Source organism: Tachyglossus aculeatus, chromosome 2 (genome assembly GCF_015852505.1).
Source record: "Tachyglossus aculeatus isolate mTacAcu1 chromosome 2, mTacAcu1.pri, whole genome shotgun sequence".
In the NCBI taxonomy this organism is placed as follows: Eukaryota; Metazoa; Chordata; class Mammalia; order Monotremata; family Tachyglossidae; genus Tachyglossus; species Tachyglossus aculeatus.
Window position 1 is genome coordinate 132687018 of NC_052067.1, and position 13460 is coordinate 132700477.

General features: G+C 43.6%; 1 protein-coding gene across 4 annotated transcripts in view; it reads right to left on the reverse strand.

Moving 5' to 3' along the window:
* Positions 1-271: 271 nt before the first annotated feature.
* UPF3A (UPF3A regulator of nonsense mediated mRNA decay) overlaps positions 272-13460 on the reverse strand; it is a 66450-nt gene continuing 53261 nt past the window's right edge. For all 4 annotated transcript variants that reach the window (XM_038740858.1, XM_038740860.1, XM_038740859.1 and 1 more), the window contains one exon: positions 272-781. In XM_038740858.1, the coding sequence (XP_038596786.1) occupies positions 605-781 (177 nt within the window). In that variant the 3' untranslated portion in view covers positions 272-604. The remainder of the gene's footprint in view (positions 782-13460) is intronic.

A 13460-nucleotide genomic window follows, 5' to 3' on the forward strand; every position in this document is an offset into this window, starting at 1 on the left:
TTGCCCTCGGACTTTGGGAAGGAGAACGTTTTTTTGTGTGGATCTCAAACTGACACAAAGCTGCGTTTTGTCCACTCCCTTGCCCTCGGACTTTGGGAAGGAGAACATTTTTTTGTGTGGATCTCAAACTGACGCAAAGCTGCGTTTTGTCCCCTTCCTTGCCCTCGGACTTTGGGAAGGAGAACGATTTTCTGTGTGGATCTCAAACTGACGCAAAGCTGTGTTTTGTCCCCTTCCTTGCCCTCGGACTTTGGGAAGGAGAACGGTTTTCTGTGTGGATCTCAAACTGACGCAAAGCTGCGTTTTGTCCCCTTCCTTGCCCTCGGACTTTGGGAAGGAGAATGGTTTTTTTTGGGTGTGTGTGTGTTGTGTTTTTTTCCTGAAAAGTGCTAGAGAAATATCGGTCGGTACCGGAGAATGGGACGGATCTGACGAATGACTGGAATCCAGGCCGTCTGGGGAGAACACACCAACAGCATGTCTGCCGCATTTCATCCGCCCGAAGCCCCAGCACGTTTTCCTGGAGAGCACATGGCAGGCTTCGAGCTAGACGCCCCTGGACTCCGGCGTTCATCACCGTCACGGATTTGACCCGCACGGGGGTTTACTCGGCCTCTTCGCTCTTCTCAGGACCAGCTCCAGCTGCAGCTTCTGCCTCGCGCTTCCCATCTCCGGCTTCTCCGCCGGACTTCCCGCCGGGGCCGGAGGAGGGTCTGCCGGCCGCGGTCGGACGCGTTCGGGTGTGGGCGCCCGGCTGGTACAGCTGCATGGCTGGTCGGTCCTGCGTTGAGAGATAATAATAATAATAATAACAATAATGGCGTTTGTTAAGCGCTTACTATGTGCAGAGCACTGTTCTAAGCGCTGGTGGGGGAATACAAGGTGATCAAGTTGTCCCACGTGGGGCTTACAGTCTTAATCCCCATTTTCCGGATAAGGTAACTGAGGCTTCACTTCAAAGTGAAGTGACTTGGCCAAGGTCACACAGCAGACATGTGGCGGAGCCGGGATTCGAACCCATGCCCATCCACCAAGCTAGCTCTCTTCCTACCTTCAAGGCCCTGCTGAGAGCTCACCTCCTCCAGGAGGCCTTCCCAGACTGAGCCCCTTCCTTCCTCTCCCCCTCGTCCCCCTCTCCATCCCCCCCATCTTACCTCCTTCCCTTCCCCACACCACCTGTATATATGTATATATGTTTGTACATATTTTTTTACTCTATTTATTTATTTATTTATTTTATTTGTACATATCTATTCTATTTATTTTATTTTGTTAGTATGTTTGGTTTTGTTCTCTGTCTCCCCCTTCTAGACTGTGAGCCCACTGTTGGGTAGGGACTGTCTCTATATGTTGCCAATCTGTACTTCCCAAGCGCTTAGTACAGTGCTCTGCACATAGTAAGCGCTCAATAAATACGATTGATGATGATGATGATGATGATGACTTCAAAGCCCGGGCTCTTTCCACCGAGCCACGCTGCTTCTCTGTCCAGTCGAGATGAGCACGGGACAATCAATCAATCAATCAATCGTATTTATTGAGCGCTTACTGTGTGCAGAGCACTGGACTAAGCGCTTGGGAAGTCCAAGTTGGCAACATATAGAGACGGTCCCTACCCAACAGTGGGCTCACAGTCTAAAAGATGAGAATGGGGTTCATCCTCGCGGATGCGATTCCGACCTAGGGGATTGGGGCCCCGATTTCTGCTTCGGGTTTCCGCGCGATGAGGAGAAACTCGGGGGGATTGGGAAAAATCAGTCGTACGGCACCGTCAACGCTCCAGCCTTGGAAGTCGAGCGCTCTGAGGGGAGAGGAAAACCAAGCCGTGAAAACGAGGGCGGGTGACGGAAGGTGGCCGCGAGGAAAATGTATATATGGTTGTACACATTTATTACTCTATTTATTTATTTTACTTGTACATATCGATCCTATTTATTTTATTTTGTTAGCATGTTTGGTTTTTGTTCTCTGTCTCCCCCTTTTAGACTGTGAGCCCACTGTTGGGTAGGGACTGTCTCTACATGTTGCCAATTTGTACTTCCCAAGCGCTTAGTCCAGTGCTCTGCACATAGTAAGCGCTCAATAAATACGATTGATGATGATGAAAACAAAACTGACCTGATGGCCTTGTAGTGCTTGGCCCATGGTAAGCGCTTAACAAATACCAACATTATTATTATAATGTTTTAGACTGTTTATTATAATGTTGTAGACTTTTAGACTGTGAGCCCAATGTTGGGTAGGGACTGTCTCTATATGTTGCCAATTTGTACTTCCCAAGCGCTTAGTACAGTGCTCTGCACATAGTAAGCGCTCAATAAATACGATTGATGATGATGATGATGAAAATAAAACTGACCTGATGACCTTGTAGTGCTTGGCCCATGGTAAGCGCTTAACAAATACCAACATTATTATTATAATGTTTTAGACTGTTTATTATAATGTTTTAGACCTTTAGACTGTGAGCCCACTGTTGGGTAGGGACCGTCTCTAGATGTTGCCAACTTGTACTTCCCAAGCGCTTAGTCCAGTGCTCTGCACATAGTAAGCGCTCAATAAATACGATTGATGATGATGATGATGATGAAAACAAAACTGACCTGATGGCCTTGTAGTGCTTGGCCCATGGTAAGCGCTTAACAAATACCAACATTATTATTATAATGTTTTAGACTGTTTATTATAATGTTTTAGACCTTTAGACTGTGAGCCCACTGTTGGGTAGGGACCGTCTCTAGATGTTGCCAATTTGTACTTCCCAAGCGCTTAGTCCAGTGCTCTGCACATAGTAAGCGCTCAATAAATACGATTGATGATGATGATGATGATGAAAACAAAACTGACCCGATGGCCTTGTAGTGCTTGGCCCATGGTAAGCGCTTAACAAATACCAACATTATCATTATAATGTTTTAGACTGTTTATTATAACGTTGTAGACTTTTAGACTGTGAGCCCAATGTTGGGTAGGGACTGTCTCTAGATGTTGCCAATTTGTACTTCCCAAGCGCTTAGTCCAGTGCTCTGCACATAGTAAGCGCTCAATAAATACGATTGATGATGATGATGATGAAAACAAAACTGACCTGATGGCCTTGTAGTGCTTGGCCCATGGTAAGCGCTTAACAAATACCAACATTATCATTATAATGTTTTAGACTGTTTCTTATAACGTTTTAGACTTTTAGACTGTGAGCCCAATGTTGGGTAGGGACTGTCTCTAGATGTTGCCAATTTGTACTTCCCAAGCGCTTAGTCCAGTGCTCTGCACATAGTAAGCGCTCAATAAATACGATTGATGATGATGAAAACAAAACTGACCTGATGGCCTTGTAGTGCTTGGCCCATGGTAAGCGCTTAACAAATACCAACATTATTATTATAATGTTTTAGACTGTTCATTATAATGTTTAAGACTTTTAGACTGTGAGCCCAATGTTGGGTAGGGACCGTCTCTATATGTTGCCAATTTGTACTTCCCAAGCGCTTAGTACAGTGCTCTGCACGTAGTAACCGCTCAAAAAATACGATTGATGATGATGATGATGTCTGTGAGCCCACTGTCGGGTAGGGACCCTCTCTATATGTTGCCAACTTGGACTTCCCAAGTGCTTAGTACAGTGCACACAGTAAGTGCTCAATAAATACGATTGATTGATTGATTGTTTGACCGAGGGGATGGCGGGGGCGAGGGGAAAATAGCCCCATCGTGGGAGGCCGCTCACCGATGGCTCAGATTTAAAAAATGGCTTCGAGCGGAATATAACTCAGCTACTCACCCGTACGTGAGCTCGCTGCGGTTCCGGCCTACCCTCGCCTCCCAGGGATGATTGTTTGGGTGACTAGGAGGTCGCACTGTACTAAGCGCTTCGGGAGTACAAATCGGACCTCATCTGTAAAATGAGGATTAAGATGTGAGCCCCACGCGGGGCGGGGACTACATCCCGACCCCGCCGACTGTCAGCTGGGCGACTGTGGGCAAGTCACTTCTCTGTGCCTCAGTTCCCTCATCTGTAAAATGGGGATTAAGACTGTGAGCCCCCCCGTGGGACAACCTGATCACCTTGGAACCTCCCCGGCGCTTAGAACAGTGCTTTGCACGTAGTAAGCGCTCAATCAGTGATATTATAAATATGTCTGAGTTCCTTCTTTTGACCCCCAGCACTTAGTGCCTTGCACATAGTAGGCGCTTACCAAATATCATAATAGATATTAGACTTTTAGACTGTGAGCCCACTGTTGGGTAGGGACTGTCTCTATATGTTGCCAATTTGGACTTCCCAAGCGCTTAGTACAGTGCTCTGCACATAGTAAGCGCTCAATAAATATGATTGATGATATTAGTAGTGGTAGTATTACTATTAACGGTGAAAGCAACCCGTGAGTCTTTTAGACTGTGAGCCCGCTGTGGGGTAGGGACTGTCTCTATGTGTTGCCAACTTGTACTTCCCAAGCGCTTAGTACAGTGCTCTGCACACAGTAAGCGCTCAATCAATCAATCAATCAATCAATCAAATTGTATTTATTGAGCACTTACTATGTGCAGAGCACTGTACTAAGCGCTTGGAAAGTACAAATTGGCAACATATAGAGACAGTCCCTACCCAACAGTGGGCTCACAGTCTAAAAGGGGGAGACAGAGAACAAAACCAAACATACTAACAAAATAAAATAAATAGAATAGATATGTACAAATAAAATAAATAAATAAATAGAGTAATAAATATGTACAAACATATATACATATATACAGGTGCTGTGGGGAATCAACTAACTAACAAAATAAAATAAATAGAATAGATATGTACAAATAAAATAAATAAATAAATAAATAAATAGAGTAATAAATATGTACAAACATATATACATATGTACAGGTGCTGTGGGGAATCAACTAACTAACAAAATAAAATAAATAGAATAGATCAATCAATCAATCAATCGTATTTATTGAGCGCTTACTATGTGCAGAGCACTGGACTAAGCGCTTGGGAAGTACAAATTGGCAACATCTAGAGACAGTCCCTACCCAACAGTGGGCTCACAGTCTAAAAGGGGGAGACAGAGAACAAAACCAAACGTACTAACAAAATAAAATAAATAGAATAGATATGTACAAATTAAATAAATAAACAGAGTAATAAATATGTACAAACATATATACATATATACAGGTGCTGTGGGGAATCAACTAACTAACAAAATAAAAGAAATAGAATAGATATGTACAAATAAAATAAATAAATAGAGTAATAAATATGTACAAACATATATACATATGTGCAGGTGCTGTGGGGAATCAACTAACTAACAAAATAAAATAAATAGAATAGATATGTACAAATAAAATAAATAAATAAATAAATAAATAGAGTAATAAATATGTACAAACATATATACATATGTGCAGGTGCTGTGGGGAATCAACTAACTAACAAAATAAAATAAATAGAATAGATATGTACAAATAAAATAAGTAAATAAATAAATAGAGTAATAAATATGTACAAACATATATACATATGTGCAGGTGCTGTGGGGAATCAACTAACTAACAAAATAAAATAAATAGAATAGATATGTACAAATAAAATAAATAAATAAATAAATAGAGTAATAAATATGTACAAACATATATACATATGTGCAGGTGCTGTGGGGAATCAACTAACTAACAAAATAAAATAAATAGAATAGATATGGACAAATAAAATAAATAAATAAATAAATAGAGTAATAAATATGTACAAACATATATACATATATACAGGTGCTGTGGGGAATCAATAAATACGATTGATTGATTATGTGGGGATAGGAAGGAAAGCAAACAGAGTCTCTCCAATACTGCGTTTCTGTACGATCATCCAGCCTGCGGCTCAAACCGCCGTCAGCATTTGGTCTCGCTCACAGTCCTTCTTCATGGACTCTCATTCTGCTCGAAGCCTTTGTTCGTTTCAGCTTGGACTTCCCAAGCGCTCAGTCCAGTGCTCTGCACACGGTAAGCGCTCAGTAAATCATCATCATCATCATCAATCGTATTTATTGGGCGCTTACTATGTGCAGAGCACTGGACTGAGCGCTTGGGAAGTCCAAGTTGGCAACATACAGAGACAGTCCCTACCCAACAGTGGGCTCACAGTCTAAAAGGGGGAGACGGAGAACAAAACCAAACATACTAACAAAATAAAAGAAATAGAATAGATATGGACAAACAAAATAAATAAATAAATAAATAAATAAATAAGTAAATAAATAAATAAATAAATAAAAGTAAATGCGATTGAATGAGTGAATGAGGTCAACAGTGAAGCGGGAGGGGGCCTTCAGCGTTGACATTTTTCAGGAAACGACCCACTCTGAACAAGAAGCGTTTTAGCACTGGCCCCGCTAATCCCCACCCATCCCACTTGCAAACGGAAAGCGGGCTCTGGTAGGCTTGAATCAATCAATCGATCAATCAATCAATCGTATTTATTGAGCGCTTACTGTGTGCGGAGCACTGGACTAAGCGCTTGGGAAGTACAGGTTGGCAACGTATAGAGACGGTCCCTACCCAACGGCGGGCTCACAGTCTAAAAGGGGGAGAGTAAGTAACGCTGGCAGCCAGGAGCGACCATTCTGAGCCCTGTATATATGTATATATGTTTGCACGTACTTATTGCTCTATTTATTTATTTATTTTACTTGTACATATTTATTCTATTTATTTTATTTTGTTAATATGTTCTGTTTTGTTGTCTGTCTCCCCCTTCTCGACTGTGAGCCCGCTGTTGGGTAGGGACCGTCTCTAGATGTTGCCAACTTGGACTTCCCAAGCGCTTAGTACAGTGCTCTGCACACAGTAAGCGCTCAATAAATACGATTGATGATGATGTGTTTGCACGTATTTATTACTCTATTTATTTTACTTGTACATATTTATTCTATTTATTTTATTTTGTTAATATGTTCTGTTTGGTTGTCTGTCTCCCCCTTCTAGACTGTGAGCCCGCTGTTGGGTAGGGACCGTCTCCAGATGTTGCCAACTTGGACTTCCCAAGCGCTTAGTACAGTGCTCTGCACACAGTAAGCGCTCAATAAATACGATTGATAATATGTTTGCACGTATTTATTACTCTATTTATTTTACTTGTACATATTTATTCTATTTATTTTATTTTGTTAATATGTTCTGTTTTGTTCTCGGTCTCCCCCTTCTAGACTGTGAGCCCGCTGCTGGGTAGGGACCGTCTCTAGATGTTGCCAACTTGTACTTCCCAAGCGCTTAGTACAGTGCTCTGCACACAGTAAGCGCTCAATAAATACGACTGATTGATTGATTGAGCCCCTGACTCTCTAAGGGAGGTGAAGAAGGTCAGAGATGCAAGAAGGCCCTTCCTCAAGAGGAAATCATTGTACATATTTATTCTATTGATTTTATTTTGCTAATATGTTCTATTTTGTTGTCTGTCTCCCCCTTCTAGACTGTGAGCCCACTGTTGGGTAGGGACTGTCTCTAGATGTTCCCAACTTGGACTTCCCAAGCGCTTAGTGCTCTGCACATAGTAAGCGCTCAATAAATACGATTGAATGAATGTATATATGTACATATTTATTACTCTATTTTCTTTGTACATATCTATTCTATTTATTTTATTTTGTTAATATGTTTTGTTTTGTTGTCTGTCTCCCCCTTCTAGACTGTGAGCCCACTGCTCGGTAGGGACCGTCTCTAGATGTTCCCAACTTGGACTTCCCAAGTGCTTAGTGCTCTGCACATAGTAAGCGCTCAATAAATACGATTGAATGAATGAATGTATATATGTATGTATTTATTACTCTATTTTATTTGTACATATTTATTCTATTTATTTTATTTTGTTAGTATGTTTTGTTTTGTTGTCTGTCTCCCCCTTCTAGACTATGAGCCCGCTGTTGGGTAGGGACCGTCTCTATATGTTCCCAACTTATACTTCCCAAGCGCTTAGTACAGTGCTCTGCATACAGTAAGCACTCAATAAATACGAATGAATAAATGAATGAATGTATATATGTTTGTACGTATTTATTACTCTATTTTATTTGTACATATTTATTCTGTTTATTTTATTTTGTTAATATGTTTTGTTTTGTTGGCTGTCTCCCCCTTCTAGACTGTGAGCCCGCTGTTGGGTAGGGACCGTCTCTATATGTTCCCAACTTGTACTTCCCAAGTGCTTCGTACAGTGCTCTGCACACAGTAAGCGCTCAATAAATACGATTGAATGAATGAATCTTTCTTCCTGCAGTCTCCCATTTGGGAATGGTTTGGGTCACTAGTGGGATGGGGAAAGGGCTAAAACCTGGAAAGCAGCGATGCTCGGTGGAAAAAGCACGGGCTGCAAGTCAGAGGACCTTGGCTGTAAGCTCGGCTCTGCCACTTGCCTGCTGGGTGACCTTGGCCAAGTCACTGAACTCCTCCGGGCCCCAGTTTCCTCAAATTCCAAATGGGGAATAAATACCTGTTCGCCCTCCTACTTAGACAGCGAGCCCCAAGTGGGACAGTGACTCCGACCTGATTAACTTGCATCTAACCCGGCGTAAAGAAGACTGCTTGACAAAGAGTAATCGCGTCACTGAACTCCTCCGGGCCTCAGTTTCCTCAACTTCCAAATGGGGAATAAACACCTGTTCGCCCTCCTACTTAGACAGCGAGCCCCAAGTGGGACAGTGACTCCGAACTGATTAACTCGCATCTAACCCGGCGTTCAGAAGACTGCTTGACAAAGAGTAGATGCGTCACTGAACACCTCCGGGCCTCAGTTTCCTCAACTTCCAAATGGGGAATAAATACCTGTTCGCCCTCCTACTTGGGACGGTGACTCCGACCTGATTAACTTGCATCTAACCCGGTGTAAAGAAGACTGCTTGACAAAGAGTAATTGCGTCACTGAACTCCTCCGGGCCTCAGTTTCCTCAACTTGCCAATGGGGAATAAATACCTATTCACCCTCCTACTTGGGATGGTGACTCTGACCTGATTAACTTGCATCTAACCCGGCGTAAAGAAGACTGCTTGAAAAAGAGTAATCACGTCACTGAACTCCTCCGGGCCTCAGTTTCCTCAACTTCCCAATGGGGAATAAATAAATACCTGTTGGCCCTCCTACTTAGACAGTGAGCCCCAAGTGGGACAGTGACTCCGACCTGATGAACTCGCATCTAACCCGGCGTAAAGAAGACTGCTTGACAAAGAGTAAGCGCGTCACTGAACTCCTCCGGGCCTCAGTTTCCTCAACTTCCAAATGGGGAATAAATATCTGTTCGCCCTCCTACTTGGGACGGTGACTCCGACCTGATTGACTCGCATCTAATCCGGCGTAAAGAAGACTGCTTGACAAAGAGTAATCGTGTCACTGAACTCCTCCGGGCCTCAGTTTCCTCAACTTCCCAATGGGGAATAAATACCTGTTCGCCCTCCTACTTGGGACGGCGACTCCGACCTGATGAACTCGCATCTAACCCGGCGTAAAGAAGACTGCTTGACAAAGAGTAAGCGCGTCACTGAACTCCTCCGGGCCTCAGTTTCCTCAACTTCCAAATGGGGAATAAATACCTGTTCGCCCTCCTACTTGGGACGGTGACTCCGACCTGATTAACTCGAATCTAACCCGGCGTAAAGAAGACTGCTTGACAAAGAGTAATCGCGTCCCTGAACTCCTCTGGGCCTCAGTTTCCTCAACTTCCCCATGGGGAATAAATACCTGTTGGCCCTCCTACTTAGACAGCGAGCCCCAAGTGGGACGGCGACTCCGACCTGATGAACTCGCATCTAACCCGGCGTTAAGAAGACTGCTTGACAAAGAGGAAGCGCTTAAAGACCATAAAATCCGAACCATCAAATCCACATCTGGGACCGTACGCCCGGGTTCGGCCTTCTCCGCCACGTTAATTCTGGAACTAATTGGCACCTTTTCTCTTCCCTTTATCCTAAATCTACCTAATCTCAGAAATTCTCTGAAAGCAATCCTCCTGACGAGAAGGGTACAGCAGACTGAAGGCGGCCTGTAGGCGAGACGCTCGCCCCTCTCCTTTCTTTCGTGCTTTCCCAAGCTCTCAGGAGCATTGATTCCACGGAGCCCGAGGAGTTTCCGACGCTTCCCCAGACGACGGCTCCTCGTTCCGGATGGATGTCGGCGTTGCGCTCCGGCCCGAGCTGCTTGGGAAGCATTCCGTCGGAGCTCCGGTTGGGATAGCCTCCCTCGGACGCATCCCTCACCTTCTCCGGGACGGCGACTTCGTCGGGTGGCCCTTTCAGACCCTCGGGACTCCGGCCTTCCTTGAGGGGCTCCGACGGCCTCCGTGTCAGATCCCGGGAGGGACACGCTGCTTCAGCAGGCTTAGTGGAAAGAGACCGGGCTTCGGAGTCGGAGGTCGTGGGTTCGAATCCTGGGCCACTTGTCAGCTGTGTGACTCTGGGCAAGTCACTTCACTTCTCTGGGCCTCGGTTGCCTCATCTGTAAAATGGGGACTAAGACTGTGAGCCCATATGGGACAACCTGATCACCCCTGGCGCTTAGAACAGGATTTGGCACATAGCAAGCGATTAACAAATACCATTATTATCAAGCGCTTAGAACAGGACTTGGCACATAGTAAGCGCTTAGCAAATACCATTATTATCAAGCGCTTAGAACAGGACTTGGCACATAGTAAGCGCTTAACAAATACCATTATTATCAAGCGCTTAGAACAGGACTTGGCACATAGTAAGTGCTTACAAATACCATTATTATCAAGTGCTCAGAACAGGACTTGGCACATAGTAAGCGCTTAGCAAATACCATTATTATCAGGCGCTTAGAACAGGACTTGGCACATAGTAAGCGCTTAACAAATACCATTATTATCAGGCACTTAGAACAGGACTTGGCACATAGCAAGCGCTTAGCAAAAACCATTATTATCAAGCGCTTAGAACAGGACTTGGCACATAGTAAGCGCTTAGCAAAAACCATTATTATCAAGCGCTTAGAACAGGACTTGGCACATAGTAAGCGCTTAGCAAATACCATTATTATCAAGCGCTTAGAACAGGACTTGGCACATAGTAAGCGTTTAGCAAATACCATTATTATCAAGCGCTTAGAACAGGACTTGGCACATAGTAAGCGCTTAGCAAATACCATTATTATCAAGCGCTTAGAACAGGACTTGGCACATAGTAAGTGCTTACAAATACCATTATTATCAAGTGCTTAGAACAGGACTTGGCACATAGTAAGCGCTTAACAAATACCATTATTATCGAGCGCTTAGTACAGTGCCCTGCACACAGTAAGCACTCAATATGATTGAATGAATGAAAGAATATTTATAAGTCACTCCTGGACGTTCACGGAGGTCCCCAGGAGGTCGGGGTGATGGTTGGAGGCGGAAAACAACCCGGTTGGCCGAAGATGTCTAGTGAAGCCGAGGGAATCGTTCATTCATTCATTCAATAGCATTTATTGAGCGCTTACTGTGTGCAGAGCACTGTACTAAGCGCTTGGGAAGTACAAGTTGGCACAGTTTTCATCCTCATTTTCCATCATTCATTCATTCAATCGCATTTATCATCATCATCAATCGTATTTATTGAGCGCTTACTGTGTGCAGAGCACTGGACTAAGCGCTTGGGAAGTACAAGTTGGCACAGTTTTCATCCTCATTTTCCATCATTCATTCATTCAATCGCATTTATCATCATCATCAATCGTATTTATTGAGCGCTTACTGTGTGCAGAGCACTGGACTAAGCACTTGGGAAGTACAAGTTGGCACAGTTTTCATCCTCATTTTCCAGATGAGGTCACTGAGGCCCAGAGAAGTGTTATTTGTACATATTTATTCTGCTTATTTTATTTTGTTAATATGTTTCGTTTTGTTGTCTGTCTCCCCCCTTCTAGACTGTGAGCCCGCTGTCGGGAGGGGACCGTCTCTATAAGTTCCCAACTTGTACTTCCCAAGCGCTTAGTCCAGTGCTCTGCACACAGTAAGCGCTCAATAAATACGATTGAATGAATGAATGTATATATGTTTGTACGTATTTATTACTCTATTTTATTTGTACATATTCTATTTATTTTATTTTGTTAATATGTTTCGTTTTGTTGTCTGTCTCCCCCCTTCTAGACTGTGAGCCCGCTGTTGGGTAGGGACCGTCTTTATAAGTTCCCAACTTGTACTTCCCAAGCGCTTAGTACAGTGCTCTGCACACAGTAAGCACTCAATAAATACGACTGAATGAATGAATGAATGAATGTATATATGTTTGTACGTATTTATTACTCTATTTTATTTGTACATATTCTATTTATTTTATTTTGTTAATATGTTTCGTTTTGTTGTCTGTCTCCCCCCTCCTAGACTGTGAGCCCGCTGTCGGGTGGGGACCGTCTCTATAAGTTCCCAACTTGTACTTCCCAAGCGCTTAGTCCAGTGCTCTGCACACAGTAAGCGCTCAATAAATACGACTGACTGAATGAATGAATTTTACAGAAGAGGAAACTGAGGCCCAGAGAAGTGAAGTGACTTGCCCAAGGTCACACAGGAGACTGGTGGGAGAGTCGGGATTAGATTCTGACTCCCAAGCCTGCGTTCCTTCTATTAGGCCACACCGCTTCTATCTCTCTATCTGCAGGCCAACCTAATCCTGAAACTACACTGGGATTCAATCAATCGTATTTATTGAGCGCTTACTGTGTGCAGAGCACTGGACTAAGCGCTTGGGAAGTCCAAGTTGGCAACATATAGAGACGGTCCCTTCCCAACAGTGGGCTCACAGTCTAGAAGAGTGGGCTCACAGTCTAGAGGTCTAGATTCATTTTGTATTTAACAGTCTGAAAGCCCGGAATCTCATGAGGGACATTTACTGAGCGCTTATTATGCTTTTTAGACTGTGAGCCCACTGTTGGGTAGGGACTGTCTCTATGTGATGCCAATTTGTACTTCCCAAGCGCTTAGTACAGTGCTCTGCACATAGTAAGCGCTCAATAAATACGATTGATTGATTGATTGATTGATTGATTATTATGTGCACAGCACCGTACGAAGAGCAGGGGAGAGTACAACACAACAACCAGGACTAGAATAACTGCTTAACTAGAACGTGCTATGGCTACCGGATTAAACTGTGAGCCTCATGTGGGAAGGAACTTGGTTCCATCTGATCGCCTACTATTCTATTTATTTTATGAATGATGTGCATCCAGCTTTATTTCTATTTATTCTGATGACTTGACCCCTGTCCACACGTTTTGTTTTGTTCTCTGTCTCCCCCTTTTAGACTGTGAGCCCGTTGTTGGGTAGGGACCGTCTCTATATGTTGCCGACGTGTACTTCCCGAGCACTTAGTCCAGTGCTCTGCGCACAGTCAGCGCTCAATAAATACGATTCAATGAATAATAATAATAATGGCATTTGTTAAGCGCTTACTATATGCATGAATATGTATAT